The sequence below is a fragment of the Salvelinus sp. IW2-2015 genome, linkage group LG37 (genome assembly GCF_002910315.2).
Source record: "Salvelinus sp. IW2-2015 linkage group LG37, ASM291031v2, whole genome shotgun sequence".
Lineage (NCBI taxonomy): Eukaryota > Metazoa > Chordata > Actinopteri > Salmoniformes > Salmonidae > Salvelinus > Salvelinus sp. IW2-2015.
This window is the reverse complement of record NC_036876.1, coordinates 13,328,517-13,355,804: the sequence shown is the minus strand read 5'-3', so window position 1 is coordinate 13,355,804 and position 27,288 is coordinate 13,328,517. Positions and strand designations below refer to the sequence as shown.

General features: G+C 43.1%; 3 protein-coding genes across 8 annotated transcripts; all 3 read left to right on the top strand.

The window, feature by feature from the left end:
- The first annotated feature begins 188 nt into the window (after positions 1-188).
- On the top strand, positions 189-4,133 carry LOC111960226 (RNA-binding protein 4.1). Of its 2 annotated transcripts, none has more exons than XM_023982126.2 (4): positions 189-290; positions 1,068-1,503; positions 1,811-2,638; positions 2,874-4,133. In XM_023982126.2, the coding sequence occupies exons 2-3, from the start codon at positions 1,092-1,094 to the stop codon at positions 2,620-2,622; spliced, it is 1,224 nt and encodes a 407-aa protein (XP_023837894.1). In that variant the 5' UTR covers positions 189-290; positions 1,068-1,091; the 3' UTR covers positions 2,623-2,638; positions 2,874-4,133. The 2 variants fall into 2 exon arrangements, with proteins under 2 accessions (XP_023837894.1, XP_070294039.1); XM_070437938.1 differs by lacking the exon at positions 189-290 and adding an exon at positions 326-685.
- Positions 4,134-4,186: 53 nt separating this feature from the next.
- On the top strand, positions 4,187-9,269 carry LOC139022467 (RNA-binding protein 4.1-like). Of its 4 annotated transcripts, XM_070437935.1 has the most exons (4): positions 4,187-4,395; positions 5,016-5,443; positions 5,879-6,770; positions 8,489-9,269. In XM_070437935.1, the coding sequence occupies exons 1-3, from the start codon at positions 4,187-4,189 to the stop codon at positions 6,748-6,750; spliced, it is 1,509 nt and encodes a 502-aa protein (XP_070294036.1). In that variant the 3' UTR covers positions 6,751-6,770; positions 8,489-9,269. The 4 variants fall into 4 exon arrangements, with proteins under 4 accessions (XP_070294036.1, XP_070294037.1, XP_070294038.1 ...); XM_070437936.1 differs by having other exon boundaries at positions 5,019-5,443; positions 5,879-9,269; XM_070437937.1 differs by lacking the exon at positions 5,879-6,770.
- Positions 9,270-13,628: 4,359 nt separating this feature from the next.
- LOC111960011 (splicing factor 1) lies at positions 13,629-27,024 on the top strand. Of its 2 annotated transcripts, XM_023981877.2 has the most exons (12): positions 13,629-14,023; positions 14,607-14,738; positions 16,978-17,053; positions 22,557-22,709; positions 23,022-23,111; positions 23,260-23,443; positions 23,602-23,717; positions 23,854-23,961; positions 24,284-24,470; positions 24,638-24,899; positions 25,099-25,263; positions 25,487-27,024. In XM_023981877.2, exons 1-12 carry the CDS (start codon positions 13,768-13,770, stop codon positions 25,807-25,809), a joined length of 2,052 nt encoding a protein of 683 aa, XP_023837645.1. In that variant the 5' UTR covers positions 13,629-13,767; the 3' UTR covers positions 25,810-27,024. The 2 variants fall into 2 exon arrangements, with proteins under 2 accessions (XP_023837645.1, XP_023837646.1); XM_023981878.2 differs by lacking the exons at positions 13,629-14,023; positions 16,978-17,053 and having other exon boundaries at positions 14,656-14,738.
- The last annotated feature ends 264 nt before the right edge of the window (positions 27,025-27,288 follow it).

The window sequence follows — 27,288 nt, the reverse complement described above, 5'->3', positions numbered from 1 at the left end:
GTTGATAAAAATGTAATCCTTTTTATCCACTTCYAATAAGAAAATTAAACAAGATCAGAATCGTTCCTATACAAAATATTATTTACAACAGTATTATGAAATGGGTAAGCTTACGTAAAAACATGACATTATGCTTAACTTTATAATTGATGTAGTATCTCGACTGAACAGACGGGGGCTCCATTGCTTATTTTTTGATCCCCTTGATTGCGTCACACACTTCCTAAAAATAATCACGGCGCCATTTCAGAATTCATTCATTGGCATTTGCAGTTTGAGTCGTWATTCAGGTAAGGGACATGGTGGAAATTGACACCTCAATCAGTGTTGATTTGTATTCAACAAGTTTTTAGAGGGAGGACTAAGACACCCTGTACGATATTATCACGATGTGTTTTGTTTGACCAGAATTAGTAATAGCTAGCACCATGCCGTGCKAACGTTTCTTTTCAACAACAAATAATATATATATATAATGTTAGAAACTAGTTAACGCAAACGAAGATCAAGCTAGTTGGCTAGGTTAACAACCTCATTTGAATTTCAGTTGGAGGTTTTAGAGTGTCAGCCAGGTTGTTAACAGAACAGGTAGCTAGCTAAACTAGCTAAGTTAATTCCGACAGAACAAGCAACTAGCTGACGTTAACTGGCTAAAGTGAGGGAGTTTCTACTTTTTATAACTACGGTAAGACTTACGAAGTTAGCTGCAAGATTTWAAAAAACGTATTTTATAAATATATTTATCTTAATAGCCAAGAAAAATTACATGGAAAGTTCTCAATACTAACGTTAACTTTTCTATTTGGCCTGGTCAGCTACTGTTAGTTGGAGAATTAGCTAGCGGTAGGTTAACTAGGTAACATTAGCTAGCTTAAGTAGCTAGCTACTGTACGTCAGATAGCTTGCAAACTTATTCTCTTTTGACATTTTATTAAAGTAGGCCTATAATCATAACATTAGTTTTAAAGTTGTCTTTCATAGCTAATTTTGGACGTGGTATTTTTCTTCATGCTTCACATATTTGAAATTGACTTGGTAAACAAACAACTGCTTGTCTCCACTGCCAGGAATAACACGACACAGATTTGAAGATGGTGAAAATATTCATAGGCAATCTTGACTCCGACACCACCGTGGACGAGCTACGCACTCTCTTCTCCCAGTATGGCAAGATCTCAGAGTGCGACATCGTCAAGAACTTTGGCTTTGTGCACATGAACGACAAAGCCGAAGCGGAGGAGGCAATCAAGAACCTTCACCACCATGAGCTCAACGGGGAGCAAATGAACGTGGAGATGAGCCGCGGCAGACCAAAGTCCACCACCAAGCTGCATGTCAGCAACATCCCAGAGGGTTGCACCAACGAGGAGCTGAAGACAAAGTTTGAGGAGTATGGCCCTGTGGTGGAGGCTGACATAGTGAAAGACTATGCATTTGTCCACATGGAGTCTGTGGATGATGCCATGGAGGCCATCAGTGGGCTGGACAACACAGCCTTCCAAGGTGAACCCGCAGATAGTCTGAGCTTTCTGTAGTTACAGAATACACTTCCCTTTAGATGGCATAAAGATCGTAAAGTGATGCCGAAAAGCATTTTGGTTTAATTCTCTGAGTTTAATGGATACRTAATGGCACTGTAAAGTCGTGAGTCTTTCGTGATTATTTTATCCGGTTTCAACGTTACAGTGCAGGTGAACTAATTGATGCTAATATATAAGTATTTGCAATGAGGAAATAACAGCCGTTAAGAAGCAGTGGTGTGCGTGTCAGAACCCAACCGTCTCATGCGTCTCTTCTCTCTCCTCAAAAGGCAAGCTGATGAGCGTGCATCTGTCCACCAGTCGCCTGCGCACGATCCCGGGAATGGGAGCTCAAACCGGCTGCTATGTCTGCGGGAAACAGGGTCACTGGTCGAAAGATTGCCCGAACGGCGGTCAGAACGGCGGTAGCTATGGTGACCGTGGTGAACGCCCCAGGGGTGGCCTAATGATGGGCCACGGCAGGGGTTTCCCACGGGGTCCCCCAGGTTTCAGCAGGAGTGCCGAAAGATACCCGAGTGGCTACGGGTTGCCCCCAAGAGCTGCGGAATCCTATTACATGGGCAGGCTAGGGTATAGCAGGGCGTCCAGTTATCTGGGGGGGCCGCCTCTTCCCCCTTTGAGCCGTAGGCCTAGCTATGGCTCTGCTCGGGAGTACAGCGCCGATGCCAGGGATCGGTACAGCGGCAGGCTACCGAGCTCTTATCCCGAGAGGGTATCGGCCTATGAGCGAGACCGTTACAGCAGCCATGTTGACTATTATGAGAAGTACAGGGCACGGCCATACGGCTCGAGCTATTTTGAAGAGCGCCGCCTGGGCTATATCCCCCCTCCCCCCTCTTCCTCCCTCTCAAGGCTCTCCTCTAGTGTCGACCCGTACGAGCGTCGCCCGCTACCACCATCCTCGGCGGCCGCCTCGTACTACTTGCGAGACCGCAGCCCGATCAGACGAGTGCCTGTCACCTCTGACAGCTATGGTTATGAGCGTTCACGGCTGTCCCCGGTGTCGTCCTCCAGAAGCTCCTCGTACGCCGTCCCACAGGCCAGGGACCCTTACACCGATCGGACACGCTATGCTTACTGAGCTACATACTGCCAAGGTGAGCCAACCAACCAGGAGTACTGGCCCATTGCTCTGTGACATCTGGAATGGTGCGTGCCATTGAATGTAAAACGGGTACATGATGATGATGACACAGTGGGGGCTRGGAACTGTAGACTCGTGTTCATCCTAATATTTCTTCAATGAAGAACAGAAACTATGTCCCCCCCACAGTGCTTTTAAACCGTAAAACACAATCCAATTCTCAAAGCGAATGCTCTGCTCTTTTCTAGGTGTGTATGACTCGCCAGACTTTTCCTTTGCTACCATTCCTCCTCCGAGCTGCATGGTTCCATCGAGCTGTGCCACGTGCCGCAAACAAACCTTTCGTGACTCGGAATGTGATGGCACGAGAATGACGCAGGCGGAAATCGGCATGTGCATCTTCCTGGCACCTGTGTGCCAGCCGTCGGCAGATGAATCTTCATCTCAACTGACTAATCAATCCATATTCAAGTCAACATACTTCCTTTATTTACAGTTGTCACTTACAAGGACACTTAGCTATCTGGAACCACAGGTCTGGCACTGTGTGTGTGATGTTAATACTAGCTTAACTATACCGGCTTTCCACTCGCTTTGTTTGTCTTTTTATTTATTTTTATGCTTCTTTTTATTTTTAAGATTCTCCTCAAAGCAAATTGGCCATTGAATTTGGCGTATTGAGGTGACCATAGTTTAGAGACATTTGTCTTACTTGAGGAATATTTTTCATTCATTTAATCGTTTTCAGCTATTAATTACAAATTATAATCTCATTCATGCCATGTATAGCGCAGTAATTCAACCACATTTTTGTTTAGAATTTTCCCCAGTAATACACCATTTTAAGAATAGACCGGTATGAATATTTGTCAAATTCATGCACTGGCTTTGAGAACGTTCATGTACATCTGTTTTCTTAAGAGGACATTCCACTTAGTGTTGAGGAATTCCTCGTYATACTGCTTTTGCTTAGAGTTGCTATCGGCTGTAACGGTGACATCCGTATCCCAAAACAAACTTTCCAATTTGTGTCAGTTGATTTGGTTCATCAATAATATCTGCATAGGTCTCCTAACTAAAAAGAAGCATTCAGTTTGTACTAATTTGAACAGTGTGCATAGCACATATAGATTCATGCACCGCCAAATGTACTCTTCTTGCGTAATTCGGGAAGGCCCAATCTGATATACACCAATTCAAGAGGATATAGCAATATATTAAATATTGTTTTCTAACAGTCTTAAGTTTTAATAAATCAAATTCACCTGTGTTCATAAAATATTCATTGCTACTCAACATAAACATGTTCAATACAGCAAATAACATGAGCATAACTCAGGGCTATGACATAATCATTAAGGTAAGGGGCTCTTGTCTTAATAATCACTTTCTATGGGTGCCTTTTATAGCTAAGCWATTTTGGGAATTGTAGTTTGTATTTTTCCTAAATCCAAGCGTGTACGTTTTTCGCATTACATTTTTTAATAAACCAAGTATTTTGGTGCGAATTTTCTTTGTGTATGCTCTCTTCAGCCTTTATCCACATCTACACTAAATTGAAATGAATACTTTTCTGATAATACCTACTGAAACTAAATCAAGTACAGTCGGAAAGAAATGCACTTATGCTTCTTTCGTCCAATCAACCGGTCTGATTTCGACGCCCTCCAATCTGGTTTTGCCTTTTGAGGGGATGGGCAGAGATTGTGCTGTGGCTAGCAGGCGCGGCGCCATTTCATCTCGGAAACCAGTGGCATTCGACAGTGAAAGGTACGAAAGTAGAAAATGTGATCTATCGCATAATTGTTTTAAATGTGAATTGTGACGTTGCATATTGCCTTGTGTGAACAGCAAATAACTGACTTACAGCTTTGAAGGATATGACCATGCRACGCGTTTCGGATCTATTGTTAGCATAGCATCCTCGTTATGCATGCATATGCGGACACTTGCTAGAGTTGCCACAAAAGGCAATTCGGTGTCGCTAGCACGTTACAAATTACTACACGTGCAAATATATGCTTTAACTATGCTGGTCGCTGAAATGGCGATGTATTTTAAACGTTCGCTTACGTGCCTGAATCATTGGGCTGAATTAATAACCAATGGACAGCTTGTTTAGTTCCAAACCTGCTCGCTACTTCTGACAGTGGTGGCAGAGAGTAACCATCATTATGATTAGTAAATTGGTCCTGTTAATGATCCAATGCATCCACTTGCACTGCACAGTGGATTATCGATAGAGCGAATTTATCAATCAATGTGATATTCTAATAGTTTGGTTAATCAATATGCTCTGAGGTTCATAAGACTTCCTGAGCCAAGTTATTTAAAATGTTTCAATTTGTTTCATCTGTTTAATTTCCTCTTCCACTGTTTATATACTGAAGCAGGAGCATCATCACCATGGTGAAAATCTTCATTGGGAATTTGTCTCCAGACACCACGGCAGAGGAGCTGCGCTCCCTCTTCTCCCAGTATGGCAAGATCTCAGAGTGCGACATCATCAAGAACTTTGGCTTTGTGCACATCGACGACAAAGCCAAGGCGGAAGATGCCATCAAGAATCTCCACCACTACGAGCTCAACGGGCAGGCCATGAATGTGGAGATGAGCCGCGGCAGACCCAAAGCCTCCACCAAGCTGCACGTGGGTAATATCAACAGCAGCTGTACCAACCAAGAACTACGGGCCAAGTTTGAGGAGTACGGCCCAGTGGTGGAGTGTGACATAGTGAAGGACTACGCCTTTGTCCACTTGGAGCGTGTGGAGGATGCCATGGAGGCTGTCAGTGGGCTGGACAACACAGCCTTCCAAGGTGAACTCACACAGGCAGGGCTTGGTTGGTCAGTGCCCGGTGTGGTGTAGGTCCACYCTGATAATTAGAATGAGTTCTATTCACTAAGAAAAGGTCTTAACAAAACTGATAGGTAAGTCATKGATAAAGGTAAGTGGTGAAAGTAAGGGGCAGTCAACCGCTATCTCCAAATGCACATGTTGTACTCATTTTTGTATCTTTAAAATTCCAGAATATGGACCTGTCAGTTGTGGATATATTTCCGTATACCTGGGTCAGTGTTGCTTGGCTGGAACAATCGTCAGTGTTTACGTTCAGAGGTGTTTTAAAATATAGGCTATTAGGGTAGTGTTTTAGTACGTGCCCGCCTTCTTTCTGATTCCGTAGATCATATGCATAGATATAGATGGAACAGTTTATTGTATCGTCGTAAACTCTTGCGTCTTTTTTTTTAAGGCAAACTGCTGAGCGTGAAGCTTTCGACTAGCCGCCTGCGTACTACGCCTGGCATGGGAGAGAGGACTGGTTGTTATCGGTGCGGGCAGGAAGGCCATTGGTCCAAAGAATGTCCGCTCGACACGTTGGGCAACTACAGAGAGGGTGCCGAGCCAAGCTCTGACGGATTCGATGGCGGTGCCCCCAGGTTCGGCGGGGGCAGTCGCAGCGGCCGCGTTTATCAACGGGGCTTCAGTGGCGGCGATCCAGGTTACAGTGGCAGCTACGCTTCCGTGCACGACTTTGGCAGCAGAGGGTCTGCTTACGGCAGCGGCAGTATACCCGGGTATGGCAGGGGCGCGGGCTACGAGAGCGCAATGAGTTACAGTGTCCCGCAGGGTTATGGAATGAGCGCTGCCGAACAATGCATGGCCCGGACATACGCCAGCGAGGCAGTGTACGGCGGCACCAGCTCGAGCTATGGTGCGATCCCAGCCAACCCAGTGCGCCGGTCATCTTACGAGGACCGGGATCCTTATGGTGTTGTGGACTTCTACGAAAAGTACCGGGCTCGTTCGTATGGAGCCAGTTATTTCGAAGAGCGCCGGTCTGTCCCTTTGCCAGCCCCACCTCCCCCCTCCTCGGCCATAATGAGGGAGCGCCTGCCGCCCTCTAGCCTCGACCTATACGAGCGCTGTCCCCTCCCTCCTCTACCAGCCTCCATCTCCTCATACTACTCCCGCGACCGGAGCCCGATCCGGCGAATCCCTGCTGATGCTGAGGGCTACGCGTACGAGCGCGCGCGCCTCTCCCCGGTGTCCTCCCTCCCCAGAAGCTTGGCTTATGACATCCCGCGGGACCCCTACGCCGAGCGGGCGCGCTATGCTTACTAACCTTTTTCCCACTTGTCCAGGTGAGACTAGCTTTCACAGGTTAGCGTGATTTTAAGTTCCTTGGGAACTACACTCAACAAAAATATAAACGCAACATAATAAGTGTTGATCCCGTGTTTCATGAGCTGAAATAAAAGATCCCAGAAATGTTCAATACCCTGAAAAAGCTTATTTCTCTCAAATTTTGAACACACGTTTGTTTACATTCCTGTTAGTGAGTATTTCTCCTTTGCCAAGATAATTGATCTACCAGAATGGTGTGGCATATCATGAAGCTGATTAAACGGCATGATCATAACACAGGTGCAGCTTGTGCTGGGGACAATAAAAGGCCACTCTAAAATGTTCAGTTTTGTTACCCAACACAATGTCACAGATGTCTCAAGTTGAGGGAGCGTGCAATTGGCATGCTGACTGCAGGAATGTCCACTAGAGAATTGAATGTMATTTCTCTACCGTAAGCCGCCTCCAATGTCACTTTAGAGAATTTGKCAGTACGTCCAAACAGTCTCACAACCGCAGACCACGTGTAACCACGCCAGCCCAGGACCTCCACATCCGGCTTCTTCACCTGCGGGATCGTCAGACCAGCCACCCGGACAGCTGATGAAACTGTGGGTTTGCACGACCGAATAATTTCTGCCCAAACTGTCAGAAACCGTCTCAGGGAATCTCATCTGCGTGCTCGTCTTCCTCACCAGGGTTTTGACCTTACTGCAGTTTGGAGTCGTAACCGACTTCAGTGGGCAAATTATCACCTTCGATGGCCACTGGCACGCTGGAAAAGTGTACTCTTTACGAATGAATCTGTTTCAACTACCGGGCAGATGGCATCGTGTGGGCAAGCGGTTTGCTGATGTCAAAGTTGTGAAGAGTGCCCCRTGGTGGCAGTGGGGTTATGCTATAGGCAGGCAGATGCTACTGACAATGAACACAATTGCATTTTATTGATGGTAATTTGAATACACAGAGATACTATGACGAGATCCTGAGGCCCATTGTCATGCCATTCATCCGTCGCAATCAACTCATGTTTCAGCATGAAAAGGCACGGCCCCATGTCACAAGTATCTGTACACAATTCCTGGAAGTTAAAAATGTACCAGTTCTTCCATGGCCTGCGTACTCACCAGACATGTCACCCATTGAGCGTGTTTGGCATGCTCTGGATCGACGTGTAAGACAGCGTGTTCCAGGTCCGGCCAATGTACAGCAACTTCAAACAGCCATTGAAGAGGAGTGGGACAATATTCCACAGGCTGTAATCAACAGCCTGATCAACTCTCTATGTGAAGGAGATGTGTTGTGCTGCATGAGGCAAATGGTGGTCACACCAGATACTACCTGGTTTTCTGACCGAAGCCCATACCTTTTCTTTAAGTTGTGTGACCAACAGATGCATATCTGTATTCCCAGTCATGTGCAATCTGTAGATTAGGGCCTCATGAATTTATTTCAGTTGACTGATTTCCTTTATATGAACTGTAACTCAGTAWCATCTTTGAAATTGTCGTATGTTGCGTTTTATATTTTTGTTCGGTGTAGTATTAATGTAAACACTGGGTGTTTGATMGTTTCTTTAGGTAATGTCTTAGATCAGTCAGGTTTTCTGTCTTGTCATAGGTTGACAATGCCGACGCTACCAACCTTGTTGATCRAATAGGAGAGAATGCATGCCGTAGAACTTGAATGGATCTTGTGGATGACCGTGTTACTATTTGGTATGCTCTCTTTTCAGGTATCGCAACAGTGTCGTGCTCGGTTGGCCATCTTAGTTCCGTCTCGCTATGCGTTTCGACTTGGCCGTGGGATGGATGGGGAATGTGCAGACATTTAGCTTCACTGTTCGATATCTGTCTTGTGTGTTAACTGATAGCTTAGTAACGTTTGTATTTCCCCGCTGAAAACAGAATGTAAATATAGATTTCAGGTATTATTAGATTTTGGGTATTTTACAAAAAGCAACCAAGTGCATGTTGTTTATTTTTTTAAATGTGAGTCCTTCAGTTGGAGGTGATGTAGCAGTAGTTGAATCGGTCATTGCACTTAACTCTAATTAGCAGTTTTATGCATTAGTGCGATGAATGCAATCGTTTGCTAATCACATTCGCCTTTTAAAATACATATAAAACCATTAAAAKAATAGATACAGGTGTTGTGAATGAATGTGTAAATAATATAGATTTTATTTTACTCCACACCTAAGGCAGGGGAGGCATATTATGCATTTCGGCTGATATTTTTCAATACCTTTTGAAAGTGAAATTGCACTCACAAGGGAACTCCTGCTGCTTCAAATCTAATTTTCCGCTTAACATATGACTGTATTACTCAAATGTGTTTGAATGAAATATTACACTTTGTATACATTCTGAACAGTTTAGAACATTTCTAAACAATAGGTCCATTCCATCTTGAAGGGAAAAAAAGTGTTTTAGGAGTGCWTTTGGCACTTTGCCCTGAATGATATGAGAAATATTTGTCCATTTGTTTCTCAATAAAATCACTCTGAAAAGGTGTACTATTTGTCATTTGATTCATGATTTCGTTCCATGTTTTGTTCACTTTTACTCCCCCTTTTCTTTTGGAATATAGTTTTCAAGCTCAAATGTTTCCCCTCAGTATCTCAGCAGTAGCATGAATACATTTTAGTGTGTATTTTAATATTGTATGGCCATGATCTATTCTATACTGTAGGTTAATTAACACACCTGATAGGTTGTTAATCCAGGACAAATGTTAAAACATACCATTTGGTTAGGTCTACACATTGGTTTGATGATTGACCAAAAAATTATTCMGAATTATTTTTCCTTTTTTTCTTGTCATGGTCAAATAACTCAAGCATAGATTGGTAGCTTTTCCTAATTTGGCACACAGAAACTAGAGGCCATGAGTAACTTGGTAAAAGAACAATAGCACCGATTGGCCTATAGGTGGCACTGTTATAAGCAGTTTCACTTAAACCATCATATCCGTTGACCTAGAGACTATAAACTTTGTTGGTAGCAGAGGGGAGGGGGGGGGGGCTATAGGTGGATGGGCTCATTGGAACGGCTGGAATGGAATTAATGAAACCGAGTCAAATGTGGTTTCCATATGTTTGATACCGTTCCATTTAATCCATTCCAGCCATTAACATTTACAGTCTTGCCTTAGATTTTCAAGTTGATTTAAGTCAAAACTGTAACTCGGCCACTCAAGAACGTCCACTGTCTTCTTGGTAAGCAACTCCAGTGTAGATTCTACCTTGTTTTAGGTTATTGCCCTGCTGAAATGTGAATTCATCTCCCAGCGTCTGGTGGAAAGCATATTGAACCAGGTTTTCCTCTAGGATTTGCCTGTGCCTCCATTAYGTAATTTTGTTTTATCCTGAAAAACTCCTCAGTCCTTAATGATTCCAAGCATACCCRTAATATGATGCAGCCACCACTATGCTTGAAAATATGGAGAGTGGTACTCAGTAATGTGTTGTATTGGATTTGCCATAAACAACACTAGGTATTCAGGACAAAAAGTTAATTGCTTTGCCACATTTTTTGCAGTATTACTTTAGTGCCTTGTTGCAAACAGGATGCATTWAAAAAAWTWAAAAAATATTCTGTACAGGYGTCCTTCTTTTCACTGTTGATCCATCCTCATTTTTCTCCTCTCACAATCMTTAAACTGTTTTAAAGTCTCAATAGGCCTCAGGGTGAAATCTGTTAGCGGTTTCCTTCCGCTCCGGCAACTGAGTTAGGAAGGATGCCTGTATCTTTGTAGTGACTGGGTGTATTGATACACCATCCAAAGTGTAATTATTAACTTCACCATGCTCAAAGTGATATTCAATGTCTGCTTTTATTTATTTTTTACCCATCTACCAATAGGTGGGTCTTTGTGGTTGAATCTGTGTTTGATTTTCACTGCTCGACTGAGGGACCTTCAAGATAATTGTATGTGTGGGGTACAGAGATGAGGTAGTCATTCAAAAATCATGTTCAACACTATTATTGCACACAGAGTGAGTCCATGCAACTTAATATGTGACTTGTTAAGCACATTTTTACTCCTGAACTTATTTAGGTTAAAAGGGGTTAAATACTTATTGACTCAATAGATTTACCCATTTTTTCTCCCCAATTTTGATCTTGTCTCATCGCTGCAACTCCCCAATGATCTCAGAAGAGGCAAAGGTCGAGTCATGCATCCTCCAAAACAAACCGAGCTTCTTAACACCCGCCCGCTTAACCCGGAAGCCAGCCGCACCAATGTGTYGGAGCAAACACCGTTCAACTGACGACCGAGGTTAGCATGCAGGCGCCTGGCCCGCCACAAGTAGCTGCTAGAGTGCGATGAGCCAAGTAAAGCCCCCCTGGCCAAACCCTCCCCTAACTGGACGACGCTGGGCCAATTTGTGCACCTCCCTGTGGGACTCCCGATCACGGCTGGTTGTGATAGCCTAGGATCAAACMCGGGTCTGTAGTGACTCCTCTAGCACTTAGATGCAGAGCCTTAGACCGCTGCGCCACTCAGGAGACCSTCAGCTTTTCATTTTTTATTCATTTATAAAGATTTCTAAAAACATAATTCAAATTTGRCATGGGGTATTGTGTGTAAGCTAGTGACAAAATTATTATTTTTTAAATAATGTTAAATTCAGGCTGTAACACAACAAMATTTGGAAAAAGTCAAGGGGTGTCGATACTTTCTGAAGGCACTGTGTTTTAATCCCATAACCATGTTTGTGAGGTGTACAATTTGGTTTCAAAGTAGATTTGTTTAAGACTACCAAGAAACACTCTGTGTGACCCTGATTTAGCCTACTTCAGCAAAATTAACTGTCCTCCAAGTTTAGCTGGAATTTAGCCCATAAGGATTTGACAAATGTGATTGGTTGGTGATATGACATTGGCATACGTCTCTTGCGCTGCGCACCATAGCAGATCTCAACAACGATAGGAGAAATGTTTAACATCACCAGCACCACATCCATATGATATAATATCTTGTCATAAGCGCAACGTGACTGCAAAAGAGACAGGTTGGAATGTCACTTTTCATCAAATGAATAGGAAGTCTGACTGAAATATGGGACAAATTGACCTTTTTTCACAATTAGTGCGTTTGAATTCTGTTGATAAAAYGCGGAACATGATTGGTTGGTTGCGCAGGAAAAAGGGCCTATATTCGGGACTGTCCCGCACAATCCGAGACGTGGTCACCCTAGATACTAAAACAATAACTATTGATCAAGTGGACTTTGTCCTTCAAATTAATGATAGATTTAAATTATGCAGACTAACTGTGAAATATTGTGATTAGTAGATCTGTATAATCACATATTATTGCCCTATTATGTGGTCTGAATTTAGTGAAATGTAGATATTTTATTCTGGAAAATTTCTGCAGCTTGAGCAGTCAGCGTTTTACAGCTGTGAGAGTGTGTTTTAGTATTTTGGAATGCTAATGTGGAGTGTACCAACTCAAATKTAAATAATTTACACCACTCGGGGCTCCCGAGTGGCGCAGCGGTCTAAGGCGCTGCATCGCAGTGCTAGAGGCGTCACTACAAACCCTGGTTTGATCCCTGGCTGTATCACAACTGGCCGTGATCGGGAGTCCTATAGGGCGGCACAATTGGTCCAGCGTCGTCCTGGTTAGGGTTTGGCCGGCGTAGGCCGGCATTGTAAATAAGAGTTTGTTCTTAACTGGCTTGCCTAGATAAATAAAGGTTAAATAAAAAAATACACAAACAGATTTAGACAAAATTAGTCCCAGTATTCAAAGATGCCTGCAATATACCAATACACAAACGCTGAGAATATTTCACAAATGTTAACATACACCATTAGTCATGACCCCAGAATTTTTATATAAACTCAGTATATTAAGTAATGACTTTAAGAAGATTACCTRCTGCATTCAAAGATAACTAACCTACAGCACTAGATTAAACTTCACTTGAGTCATCCTTCTGGTATTGATAGATAAACATGGCCATTTTCTCTGATTGTACATAAAGGAATATAGTTCCTACATGATAATGCTTGCTTTGTTATCCAACTGCCATCCTTCTAACTCAGTTCATTGCTGCTGACGGCTATATTTATAATAATCTAATATCAAGAAGAGCATACCCACCATAACTAGTTTTTTCAATGTTTTGATCTACTATTTGCAGTATGGAGTGGTGATAATCCTAATTTCAATGCAATCATGTTTTAAGGTTTGTCAGTGCATGTTTATTTTTTTATTTAAATGTATTAATCCAAAGTGACAAGTGAAGTGCTTCCCTGACCCAACCCCTCCCTGAGGTATAACAAAAACGGGCACCAGGGGCACAACTGGGCTGTCTGCGCGCACGGGTAATGGTAGGCTGACACCAAATGTCAAAGCCCAATCAAAGAGTGTGGCTCAATGGTTGTCAAGCTTAGAGTCCAATCGTTTTTCTAGAAAGTTGAGTGACGGCAGATTGACGCTATGTTTTATCCAATAATAACGGGCACCACAACTGGGCGGTTATGCGCGCGTATAGGCCGACACCAAATATTAAAGCCCAATCAAAGAGTGCGGCTCAATGATTGTCAAGATTAGAGTCCAATCGTTTTTCGAGGAAATTGAGCGATGGCAGATTGACGCTATGTTTTATCCAATGATAACAACGGGCACCACAGTCATAGCTGGGCGGTTGCGCGCGCGGGTAATGGTAGGCGGACAACACGTTTCAAAGCCCAATCAAAGAGTGGCTAAATGATTGTCAAGATAAGAGTCCAATCGTCTTTTGAGGAAGTTGAGACCCTATGTTTTATCCAATGAAAAGCGGGAACGTTTCGGCTGGCACTGCGCTACACCAATAGCTGAGCTTAGCTGTACAGTTCGTCCTCCTTTGTGATAATTCCGCCGTGCGCCATCTTGTACACACCCCAGCGCGAGTGGAGAAGGTTGTGGAAGTCGTTGAATTTCATATTTCTTAATATATTTACAAGCCTAATTTAATTTGATACAAACTTCATTTGAAACAGAGCACATTTGGAAATGGCTACGGGAGCAAATGCAACCCCTCTGGGGAAGCTGCACCCGAGTATTGGCGCTAAACGAGGATTTGAAGCCGGGCCYGGTGCGGGCTTAATGCCTACACCCGGGCCGCCCGTTTCCTTTCCCTCGCTCCCGAATTTTCAGCCCCCAATTCCAAACGTCTCTTTCCCGCAAGTTCACCCAGTATTTACTGCGGTGGCCGCTTTTCCCACCCCGCCACAACCACCCCAAGGAGTAGGAATTCCGTCTCAGTCAGGTAAGCCAGGCTAACTAACGTTATCTAGAGAAAGGTCTTGAGTGCAGGGCTGTATGTGCGAGGCTGGTGTTGCTGGGCTTAGCTAGCTAGCTAGATATGTTTTAGACGCTGATAGCAAACGTTAACTGATCATTGACGTTTATGCGAAACATTGTAACATTATCACCCTTGCAAGTGAAGTGAGCAAGATAAAGATAGCTAGACATGAAGTAGTAATAGTTAATGCTAGTTAGCAAACAATGCGCGGTAGTTACAAGTAACGTTACCTAGCCATCGTTAGGCTGGACACATKACATTTTTAACAATGCTATTTTGTAATAAAAACKAGTTCATTGCATCCGCGGTGGAGCCCAGTTTCATAATATTACCATATGTCCCAGCTGCCTGTCGTAGTTTTGAAGTAATCACGAAAAAAAACAGGCCTTATTTTTAGGGCATTTCCACCCTGGCATCGTCTTAGCTGTGTAACGTTAGCTAACGTTACTAATTTAACATTTAGCTAGTTGTCTGTTAATCCATTTGTAAATTCAGTGAACATGTATAAATACTCAAATTGAGAATACCCTCTTATCTCATCTGTCAGACTTCGGTCAGAAAAAAGCCAGGAAAAGGAGCCGCTGGAGTAGCGAGACACCYGACCAGAAGACGGTCATTCCTGGCATGCCCACCGTCATCCCGCCTGGACTGACTCGGGATCAGGAGAGGGCCTATATAGGTAACCATTTGTTACACTACTGTATAACATAACTGAACTGTAAACTGCACTGTACTAGTGTTTTAGATTTACAGGAAATCAGTCAAGTCAAGGGGCGTTACTGTAGTGTGTTCTTCTTTACCTGACCCTGTGGGATCCAGTTGCCGTGATTTCCTCACGTTTTGCATATTGAAATATTATGCATAGTTCCTGACATGTTTGCTAAATTTCATCAGTTAGAGTTTATTGAATCAGATAACAGGACATGTTGGGTCACTCACTGGTAGAGCTGGGAGTCTGACCAAAGTCCAGACTGGTGCATAACCACAAACTGGTTGAAATGGATTCATGAACATGATTCAAGTACAGTATTTGCCAATAAATTGACAAAGCTTTGTCAAAAATTATGCATCTGAAGCTATAATTCAAAATCCTATTCCTCAGATGAAATTCAGTATTCTAATCCACTGAGTATACTAACTTGTTGATGTGGAGTGTAAAGGAAGGCCATTGTCCTTAGACAAGGAGGTACAGTAATGTGGTTCTCCTATAGCATGCTTTTTGTGTCATTAAGGTTTGCATACCACTGGATATCCATTAGCAAATCAGAAGGGTGTTGCTGCTTGCCGTGTAATTGTTTTGGGCTGCAGGTCACTGTCCCCTTGTACTTCACCGACTGCCCTGGCATGAAAGGGTTTTACCCATGTTGTCCTTGTAACATGCAAAATGATTCCTTTATATCATACATGTGAGTTTAATGTGTGAGCAATGGCGAAAGCATCATGCTCATTTCCAGTGCATCCTTTAAAATAGGCACTCGTCTGGATGTTTTCAGGAAATTAATTTAAGAAACGGTCGGCTTGACAATAAATGCCTTTCAGCAGTAGTGTAACACCACCAAACTGGCTTGAGACACTTGTAGGGTGTGTGAATCAGGTGAGTCTACCCCTCAACAACAGTAGGGGTTATCAATGTATGTCATTGTTTATGGTTGGTACTCCTTGGTATGTAAACATTCATTTCTGCCAGGGTTGGGCGGTATCCAGATACTTATTTTTTTCTTGGTCCAGGAGGGGATTGATTGTCTGCTGTACCCTRAGAAGCTTGATCTTGCAAGCTAGCCGTTTAGTTGGCAAGCCAAATGCATAGCTGSAGCCCTGAGCTTGAGAATTTATTTGGCACATCTTGGATCCTTAACTTAGTTATTAGCAATTTCTTTCTTATTTTGTATTGTGTTGAAAGTCATGCTGTCTGTATTTCAAAATACCTCAGAATATGGCATACCGCCCAAGCCTAATTTGTGCCTGCCTTATGTTCTCACCTCTGTTTACATTGCTCATTCAAAACAAAAACTGCAGGGGGGAGTCCAAAGGGATTTGTTTGAAGCCCGTAAGATGAAATAGCAGTGAAATATCAATTCACAGGGGCTGTCTTCATCTCTGGCATCATTTCTCAATTAAAGCAGAAACTTCATAATTTAGTCATTGTTGAATCTTGTCAGGCAGGGGTGGGAGTTTTTGGCAGTTGGGGGGGGGGTAAATTTGTCATGATCCCATATAGACAGAAATGTGCATGTCTTGAGTGATTTATTTTTGTTCCTTCTCATTTTACATAACAAATAACTCCTCCGCTGTAGCTCTACAGGGGTGCAGACAGTGACTCTTCAACTTTATTAATGTATATTGTGTTAGTCCTACTTGTGGAYCAGGTTCCCCTTTTATGCCAAAGCCACATTCAACTACTGTCGTATGACAATCTCAAATTGAAATTATTCTTGAATCGTTTGGGGTGGGGTTTGGAATGTGGTTAATTAATGCTGGCGGGCATCAAATGGAACCCTGGTCTAATAATCCACGCTAAAATGTTGCTGTTTAAACCCTTCATCACTGGGATGACAAATGTTTCACCTGTGCATTTGTATAACATCCTGGAGCTTGTTGTTAGCTATTGACGACAGTTTACTTTCAGTTCAGTGAATTGGTTCTAGAGTTTTGCATGGTCATTTTGGTACCTCCGTTTCCCAGAAATGAAGAAGGGTTTTTACTAATGTAGAATATTTGCTGAAATTCAGAAGTAATTTAATTCCCCTTGTATTTTCATGTAAATGATTCATTATTCATTGTAGTCATGTGTTTTTGCCTCTCAAACAAATGAGACAGTGCTTGAATTTAGATTGCACTGTCTCCAGTTGAATGTTATTGTTGTAACCACATTTCTCTCCATCCTTCTTGTTTTTCTTTCCTAACCTGAATTCTTCCAGTCCAACTGCAGATCGAAGACCTGACTCGTAAACTGCGTACAGGAGACCTGGGAATCCCTGTTAACCCTGAGGACAGGTCGGGAAAAGTTTTAAACCCACGAACAGTAACATTTTCTCTACCTTCTTGTCGTTCTTTTGACGCCAAATGTTGGTCTTTGGTAAAAAATTATACATATTTCTCAGAAGATGCTTTAGGTCCTGAAGTTTAGTAGGTTTAGTAGCCACTGTAAGGATTAGTTATTATCCAGCAGTGTTAGTGCCATAATATAACATTATATGCTTCTCCTTCCAGTAGTATTTAGGGATGTCATACTTCTAGGTGCTTATAGTCACAACTTCCAGTATGACTGAAGACTAAAATTTTGCTCAGAATTACTTTTCAGTGTTACATCCCAATCTGCGGAGTTGGGTAGGTTACTTTGTAAATGTAATCCGTTAGTTACTAGTTACCTGTCCAAAACTGTAATCAGTTAGGTACCTTTTGGATTACTCAAACTCCTTAATGAGATCACTTCCCCTTAAGAAGCATTAGAAGAAGACCAAAAGGACCCATTCCTATTCCTGCTCTTTTCCGGCAATCTATCAAACACATTTGGTGTGCTGTCATAGTGGTCTCTGACCTGTGGTCAGTCTCGCTCAGGTGGAACAAACTCAAACGTGCACCTTTTTTCAATGCTGAATTGAATGTCATTGAGAATACAAAGGTGTTCAAATGTACATTTTAGTCATTTAGCAGGTGCTCTTATCCAGAGCGACTTACATTATTGCCTTAATCTTAAGACAGCTAGGTGAGACAACATATCACAATTGTAGCATGTMCATTTTCCTTCAACAAAGTAGTTATCAGAAAAGTCAGTGGTAGTAGGAAAAGACAAGTGCATATATATGTGTGTGTATGRTTACTTTTTTACTCCCCGGACAATTTGTTAGATGTAGATCTTCATTTATGAATTGGTAGGAATCCAAATTGGAAGGAGTAAAAAGTGGTAATTATATGACCCTCATGGCTCTGCGTTAAGGTGTGCTGTGAAGTTGCCATGGTCACCTCTGGTTTACTTGGTGTTCAAGCATTTCCAGTTTACGTTTATACCCATCTAAATGAGCCTCGTAAGAGTTTGTATCCTTATAATATTCTTATATTCCATAATTATTTTCTTATACTTAAMTGGTGTCATTGTCTCCTGACAGATGGAATTATTACTATGCAGTACTTTGTGCTCTGTCAAAAGACAATTGCCCTAATATTCTGACCTCCCCTATGTATTTATTTGGACAGTGAAACTAAAATGTTTCATTTGACTTTATACTCCAGCGTTTTGGATCTGGTATTAAATGTTTTGAGGCAAAAGTACAGAATTTCACCTTTCATTTGTGGGGATTTTCATACATATCTGTTTTACTGTTTAGAAATGAATGCACTTTATGCATGTAGTCTCCCCGATTTGAAAGTGTAAAAACTGTTTTCAGGTGGGTATGGGCCTGGTTGCATAAAACATCTTAAGTGTTTACCCTATGGAATCATTTAGCCTTACCTAAGGGAATTGTTTAAGGGCGTTGCATAAAGCCCCTCAAATATTTCCTTAGGTAAGGGCATACTTAAGGGGTTTTACGGTAGTTTGAAGGCACATATGGCAGAAGGAGTATCTGGTTACCATGGAGATGGCCTGATTCACTGACTAAACATCTCAAAGAGATCACTTTCATTTTGTGAGATGGCAAAATTAAGTTTATACAGCCAAGACAGGATAACCAAATTGCTTCAGAAGATAATAAACCATGTTTCTTGTAGTTACTTTTCTTTTTTCTCAATTTGTTTATATTACTTTCTGGTGTGTCAAGCTAGCTTACAGAGTAGCTGTAGCTAACTAGCCAGCTAGCTTTGTAGCCATGGATTGTGCACCTTCCATTGTTTAGCTAAGTAGCTAGCTTGTTGACGTTTTCCTTTTGTAACCAGAGCAGATGAAATCAACATTCACCTCTACAAATGCTGTTTCCATTGATATCCATACATAATAAGGCAGTTAAGGGGCCTCGTGGACACCCTTAACTTTTGTACTTCATTTAACGGGGAAAGTCACCCTAAAATGTTTTGTCGAACTGACTTAAAGATGAGGGGAAAATTTACCTACGGTGTTTTATGCAACTGGGCCATGATATTTGTTCCACTGTAACTTTCTCACTCATCATTATTCACAATTAATTCATGAATATCCAGAATCAYGGTAACATCCACCTTAATGTAGAAGTTTTCAAAAATGTATTATATTCTTATTTACAATATAAGTGACTACAAAATGACACAGTACATTATTTATCATTTAGTTCCTATTGGGCAAAACAACGTAATCTGAAACACAATCTGCGACTGCATCCAACAAGTTTGACGTGCCACAAGCTTGATGTGGTCATTGCATGCTAGGAATATGGGACCAAATACTACACTTTTGACTACTTTAATACGCTATGAGGGGAATGTAGCCAAATACTAATATGTATTTATTCAAATTGGGGGACTAGATGCATGAAGTGCCTTCATTACTAAATGGTAAAACATATGAAACATTTGATCTCTAATCCAAAATGCTAGACCAAAGAGCCAAATGTCGCTTCACTGTCCAAATAAATACGTAGGGGAGTGTTTATCACACTTACTATATATTTCCTACTGCCTTAGCTGTGACCTCTTGTTTTTATCTATCATAGGCTTATTTATGTTGACTATAATTGAGCTAATATGTYGACGTGTGCGTCGTGGTTTAGCCATTTTATGTCAACTCAGATGTTGACAATGTGTTTGAATTTTTTAGAATGCATCTTAGATTAACAGTTTCTTCAATTTAAAAGTAGTTTTGGGTCTGTACTTATGACYGAGTTAATCTATTATTGGTTTAACAGCTTATTATGATTGCTTATAATTTAGAATTTGTGATTGCATATTTCTCCTTTTGATAGTCATAGAGCTGTAAGTTAAAGTGAGGAAGTAGACCTATATCTAACATCTTAAATAGTTACCCAATGATATACAGATTGCTATATGAACAACCAACTAGGACAAGTTTGGTTTTCAGAAATGGGTTTCTTTAGAATAACCTGTTTTTGCCAGTGCTTGACCTGACTTTAATCCTAATGTGTTACCCTTTTTTCTTGGCTTGTCTCGTAAATTCAAATGGTCCAACCATTGTTAGATTCCACCTGAAACCTGACAAATGAACTTTTAACCGTTGGCTGTTTTTCCATGGTTATTAATGGGTTTTCTATAATGAAGCTTCCCAAAGTTCCGCCCAGTGGGTTTGACCGTATTCCAGTTGGAACTTTGAGGCTCTGGAGGAGAAACCCCTCTGATCCTGGCTATTCCGGAACGACACAGATCGGCTTCGACACTAGTAGTCTGCATCTATTATTCCAGCAGGAAATGTCATATTATTTTTATGTGTGAGATTGATATCTCTTTGTTGGCCACTGTCCCTGTCGTCTGTATTTTACATAGTTTCATTGTAATCTTAATCAGATATTTCCACAGCGACAACAAAAAGCTCATCGCAGGATGCTAATAATGTCACTCCAACAAATAACGGGAGTGTTTCAGGTTGTCACAGGTGGAAATTTCAAGATATAAAAAGAGAACCCTTTCCTCTATTTAGATTTTTCTACTTTTTCTCTCCTGAATTGTTCAACCAAATGTTAGCTCTCTTGTGTGTGAGCGCACTATGAAAAGGGTTAACTTCTAATCATAATTCATTTTCTCTAACCCCAAATTACCCCTCGTCACCTTAACCTTTTTCAAACGCAGAGCCTCTAACGCAGCGTAACAGGTTTTCAGGTGTTCCATCCAAGAGGAGGTATGGACCTGGCTTAAACACCCACCACCTCAGCATCCAATATGGCACCATCCGACTCCCAAACCAGCAGTTCCTTGAGGAATGCACTCTTTTTTTTGTTGTTGCCCTAATTCTATCACCCACCCCTTTTTTTCTTCTATACTGAACAAAAATATAAACAACATGCAACAATTTCAAAGAGTTTACTGAGTTACAGTTCATATAAGGAAATCGTTCAAKTGAAATAAATCCATGAGGCCCTAATCTATGGATTTCACATGACTGGGAATACAGATATGCATCTGTTGGTCACAGATACCTTTAAAAAAGGTAGGGGCGTGGATCAGAAAACCAGTCAGTATCTGGTGTGACCACCGTTTGCCTCATGCAGTGTGACACATCTCCTTTGCAGAGTTGATCAGGCTGTTGATTGTGGCCTGTAGAGTGTTGTCCCACTCCTCTTCAATGGCTGTTTGAAGTTGCTGGATGTTGGCGAGAACTGCAACACGCTGTCGTACATGTCAGTCCAGAGCATCCCAAACATGCTTAATGGGTGACATGTCTGGTGAGTAAGCAGGCCATAGAAGACCTGGGACATTTCAGCTTCCAGGAATTGTGTACAGATCTTTGCAACATGGGGCTGTACATTATCATGCTGAAACATTAGGTGATGGCGGCGGATGAATGGCACAATAATGGGCCTTAGGATCTCGTCACGGTATCTCTGTGCATTCAAATTGCCATTGATAAAATGCAATTGTTCATTGTCCGTAGCTTATGCCTKSYCATAGCTTAACGCCACAGGCACCATKGGGCACTCTGTTCACAATGTTGACATCAGCAAACAGCTCGCCCACACGATGCAGAGCACGCCGTCTGCGGTTGTGAGGCCGGTTGGACATACTGCCAAATAGTCTAAAATGACGTTTGAGGTGGCTTATGGTAGAGAAATTAACATTCAATTCTWTGGCAACCGCTCAGGTGGACATTCCTGCAGTCAGATGCCAATTAGTGGCCTTGTGTTGTCTCAGCACAAGGGGCACCTGTGTAATGATTATGCTGTTTAATCAGCTTCTTGATATGCCACACTTGTCGGGTGGCTGGATTATTATATATATTTTTATTTAATTTTTTTGTGTCGATTGATTATCTTGGTAAAGGASAAATGCTCRCCAACAGGGATGTAAACAAATTTGTGTACACAACTTGAGAGAAATAAGCTTTTTGTGCATATKAAATATTTCTGTGATCTTTTWTTTTCGCTCAAAACATGAGACCAACATGTTGCGTTCGTATTTTTGTTCAGTGTAGATAGATTTAGTTGATGAAGTTGTAGAGTAGTCTTTATTGCATATCACAAGTTGATATGTCCCCATTTTTCAGACGTGTATAAAATACCAGAACCCAATTGGCCAGTTAAACGCTACAGCCTAATGGCAACCGAAATTTCCTTTTGAGAATGCAAAAAGTAACACCAATATTGATATCTCATAACAAGCCCTATGAGAGAACACTTTCTTTTCTCCACCAGTGACCGAAATGCTTGCTGTAACCATTGTTTCTCTTGCATTGCCTTCCCTTCACTGATAAGTGGCTTGGGGACATGACCATGCTATTATGAAGTGTTCCTTAAAATGTTTTATTTCATGGTAACATTATTTAAGGCGTAGTTAGACATAGGGAAACTTGTGTATGATTGTCAGTGGTCTTAGAGAKATTAATGTTTGTCTGTCTGTACTCTCTCCCCCTCCCCTCCCCAAGGTCTCCGTCTCCAGAGCCCATCTACAACAGCGAGGGGAAGAGGCTGAATACCAGGGAGTACCGCACACGCAAGAAGATCGAGGAGGAGCGTCACTCCCTCATCACCGATATGGTGGCACTCAACCCCGAGTTCAAGCCCCCCGCGGACTACAAGTATGTTTTCTCTATCTCCTAACATAGTCTTGTTTATTTGGATCCCCGTTAGCTGTTATTAAAGCAACGGCTGTTTACCCTCTTTGTTTCCTGCTCTTACAATTGTTTATTACTTGTTTGTTCCCTATGGTGTTGTGGTGATATCTCATTTTCCTTTATGGTTGGTCTGAATTTCAGAGCTATTGCTGTAGGTCTCTGGTACTTTTCACATGGCTTCTGAGAACAGCCATGCTTTATTTTCTTCGCCTTGGCATGAATGTGTAGAGACTGGGTTATAGCCTTCACTATACTGAACATAGTTGTCCTCCACAGGCCCCCAGCTACTAGGGTCAACGACAAGGTGATGATCCCACAGGACGAGTACCCCGAGATTAACTTTGTTGGGTTGCTCATTGGGCCACGGTGAGTTATAGGCCTTTACCATGGATCTATCTAATGTTCCCATTTGTGTTGTGGGTCTATTTGGGGATTTGCCTAGAAGTCCAGTAGGTGGCGCTTTTGAGTCCTTACTGCAACACACACACTGAGTGTGTTACTTGTGTCCTTGCAGTGGCAACACCCTGAAGAACATAGAGAAGGAGTGCTGTGCCAAGATCATGATCCGTGGCAAGGGCTCGGTGAAGGAGGGCAAGGTGGGCCGTAAGGACGGTCAGATGCTGCCAGGGGAGGACGAGCCGCTGCACGCCCTGGTCACCGCCAACACCATGGAGAACGTCAAGAAGGCGGTGGAACAGGTCAGCTCACACCCCCACACCCATTATACTSACAACTCATTATCTACTACTAGCTTACCTTTCAGTGTCCATTGAGTTAGATTATAGATTATACTATGCAGTTTTATTTGGATTTGTCCACACATACTGAGAGTGGTCTAATCTTGTCTCCTCCGTAGATCCGTACCATCCTAAAGCAGGGCATCGAGACCCCCGAGGACCAGAATGACCTGAGGAAGATGCAGCTGAGGGAGCTGGCCAGACTCAACGGCACCCTGAGAGAGGACGACAACCGGTGAGCCTGCCACATTTTGACAGCAGCCATTCTGTGACGGTTGCATAATCACATGTACCCTGCCTGGCCTGGATAAATCTGCTCTCTTTACTTCTCTTGGTTAAATATGAAATGCTTCGCTTTGTTCCCCACCCAGGATCCTTCGTCCGTGGCAGAGCACTGAACCCCGCAGTGTCACCAACACCACCCTCTGTACCAAGTGCGGTGGCGCAGGCCACATCTCCTCTGACTGCAAGTTCACCAGGTAACTAACCAGCTACATACTGTTGTGTAAAGGATTTCTGGTCAGAAAGCAGTCTTTTTGCTTAAACACATTGAATGAAAGATCATTTTTTGCTAGCCCAATCTTGTACTAGAGATGATGCCAGGAACCTGCCCCTTGAGGCGTTGCAGTCAGACTGTAAGTGTGGAGTCTGTGTCATGAGGGGTGTAGAGTGACATGTCTACACAGAGGACCCAGAACAGTGGCTACTTGGAGTGATTGTAGCTCTGACRGAAAATAAGGCCATTCAGGATCTTTTCCAAAAATCGATCATGTATTATAAGGACCTCTCTCCTCTCTCTAGCTCCTTTGCGGCGCCGAGGGCCGGTGAGCCTCCCCAGTCTGCCCAGGACAAGGCCCGTATGGACAAGGAGTATCTGTCCCTCATGGCTGAGCTAGGCGAGGCCCCTGTTCCTTCCTCTGGCGGGGGACACTCCAACAACCAGAACAGTGGCCACAACAGAGGCAACAACAACAACCAGCCACCACCGGTGAGTTAAATGAAGTGACTAGCACGACCTGAGCTTCCATTTTCTTAGTCTATCCATAAAAATAGGCCTTTACATTCCAAGTTAGATTCATGGATTTGAGTTTCATCAGCAGACGAGACGATAAACGATACAAGTGCCTCTCGTCTCATTCTGTGTTTGTACTGCAGAGCCGTCCTCCCTGGATGAACTCTGGCCAGTCTGAGAACAGGAACTTCAACAGCATGCACGGAGGCCACGGCGGTCATGGCAACCAACACGGCGGTCATGGCAACCAACACGGGGGTCACGGAGGTCACGGAGGCCACCACAACTTYCCACCCCCCATGTCCAACATGGGAGGGCACAACATGCCCCCCAACAATGGAATGCCACCCCCGTGGATGCAGCCCCCACCGCCCCCCATGGGCCAGGGACACGGACACCACATGGGTAGGAGGAAGACAGCCTGCTGTCGAAATGTGCCGTCTTTGTTGTTGTAGCCTGTTTCCGTTTTGTTATCCCAGTTTGTAAATTGCGTTGGTGGTGTCATGTACACACAAATGTAATAAACACAGTCTGTGCTTTGTCTTTGTAATCCAATCGGTTGTGCCATCTTGTGTCCATTCATATTTTCTCCGTTTGTCTTCAGGTCTGCTGCCACCACCCATGGGTATGATGCCACCACCACCTCCGCCCCCCAACAACCAGCCTCCCCCGCCACCCTCAGGTCCCCTSCCACCATGGCAACAGCAGGCCCCTCCACCCCCTCCCGCCAGCAGCATGGCCACTAGTGCACCACTGCCATGGCAACAGAGTAAGAACACAGGCTCTTTGTTTCTGAAGCTTTGACCAGTTAAACAGAAAAGTACAGCCAGTTTCTCACACTTTTCATGGTAGCTTTTGTAGATTTGACACATGGCTGCTTTAYATAGAAAGTGTTTCATCATTCCTGTAAGATCTTAGAGGGATTTCTAATGTTGAGTAAGTGCAGCATGTTTTTCGTTATGTCCTTCTAACTAAAGTGATTTCTTCCCCAGATACCACCACGACATCCAGTCCTGGCAACCTGCCCCCCTGGCAGCAGCCCCAACAGTCCGCTGCCTCGGCCACCCAGCCCCCTCCCCCCATGGGCAACCCCTCCATGGTCCCCCCTCCGCCCGGGGTGCAGCCCCCTCTCCCCCCCGGCGCACCACCTCCCCCTCCTCCCCCACCCCCCGGCTCGGCCGGCATGATGTACGCCCCTCCTCCCCCTCCGCCCATGGACCCCTCCAACTTTGTCACCATGATGGGGATGGGGGTGACGGGCATGCCCCCCTTCGGTATGCCCCCCGCACCACCACCTCCACCCCCTCAGAATTAAACACCCTCTGTATCCCCCCAGGTTCCTCAGTCTCAACCACACAGCCCTCCCAGATTTTACCCAACACCATGGACTCGCAGCACACCACACAACCAGCTACCCAATGGACTGATACGCAGCTCTGCCCAGGGCATATAGTTTTTGTTTAGTAAAATGACATGACCTGTGCTATACTCTCTTAATCACAGTCCTGGTTAACGTGCAKAGAAACTCCTCAAACAWGGGAGGTGGTGTGGTTGAATTTGTACATTTTCTTTACAGAATTTTTCTGTTTTTAAAAGTTGGTGTTTTTGTTGACTCTGTGTAGGCTTTCTGTGTCCATCCAACACTGTTGCTGTGCATAGAGTATATGGTATGCCTTGTATCTATTTTGCAGGGCTTACTCCCTCCATGGTTGGTTTATAACTGTCTCACCATCTCTCACACCAAATAAATCACCTCAAACAAAAGCTTTGGTTTGCTGACTGGACTGGAGCTGAAGCTTAGTAACTATTTGTTTTCATTTCCGTGATCTTTTACTGTTCTGATGATCCAGCCGGTTTAGTAGGCATGGCAGTCCAATGGACTCGAGCTTCATTCATCGTCATGTTCCATTCATTTGCTGTGGTTTCACGGCGCTGAATATTTTTGTAATTAAACCTGACGTGAAGTGTAATTTYTCAGATCTTTTGGATGTGAGAATCTCCTTCCTAATTCTTTTGTCAGAAAAACGGGTCTTTTGTAATACTGTCTGATTTCATATCAATTTGTTTGCATAATTTCTAATCCCCTATAATTTTATTTAGTATTTTTTTTTTAACCCTGTAAGCTGTTTCTAATGAACCTTTTCCCCAGATGCAAATTAATTTAGGTCCATGAGGATGCAGCAGGGAATAGGACTTTGCATCCTAGTCCTGGCAACCTGCCCGCCTGGGGGCAGGTTGGCTCAAAAGATACTCTGAACTACTTCTGATTCTGATCGTATGCTTGATTGTTCTGTTAACCTCTCCCCTCCTTGCTATGATCTGTAGCTGTGTGCAGTGCTTCTATCACTTCCGCAACATCACCACGCCTTCTGTTCCCTTTTTGTTTGCTTAATGAGAAAAAAGAAGAAATGATGTTATACAATTGTATTTTTACTCTATTTTTGGAAATTTGTCAGCCCTGTTTTCGGTCTAGCCTGAATGAATAGTCCTTGCAATGTTGCTTGATTGTTATTAAACTGAATATCTTTAATTTTGCTGTCATTTTCTTTTTGCCTTGCAAAGTGTCTTTCATCACTGACACTTGAATACAGCTTCCACAGACCATCGTTTTAATCCATCTAGACAGAATGCTTGCTCAGCCTCCCTCAATTTATGTAACATCCCAGTCATGAGGCTGTTTTTCTGTGTACTATATCTGCAGTCCTACATCCAAGAATACAAGTMGTTTTCTTGGTTTTACTTTAGATTCTTTCACGTGTCTTGTGTAAATCAATCTTGCAGGTAAAAACAACAG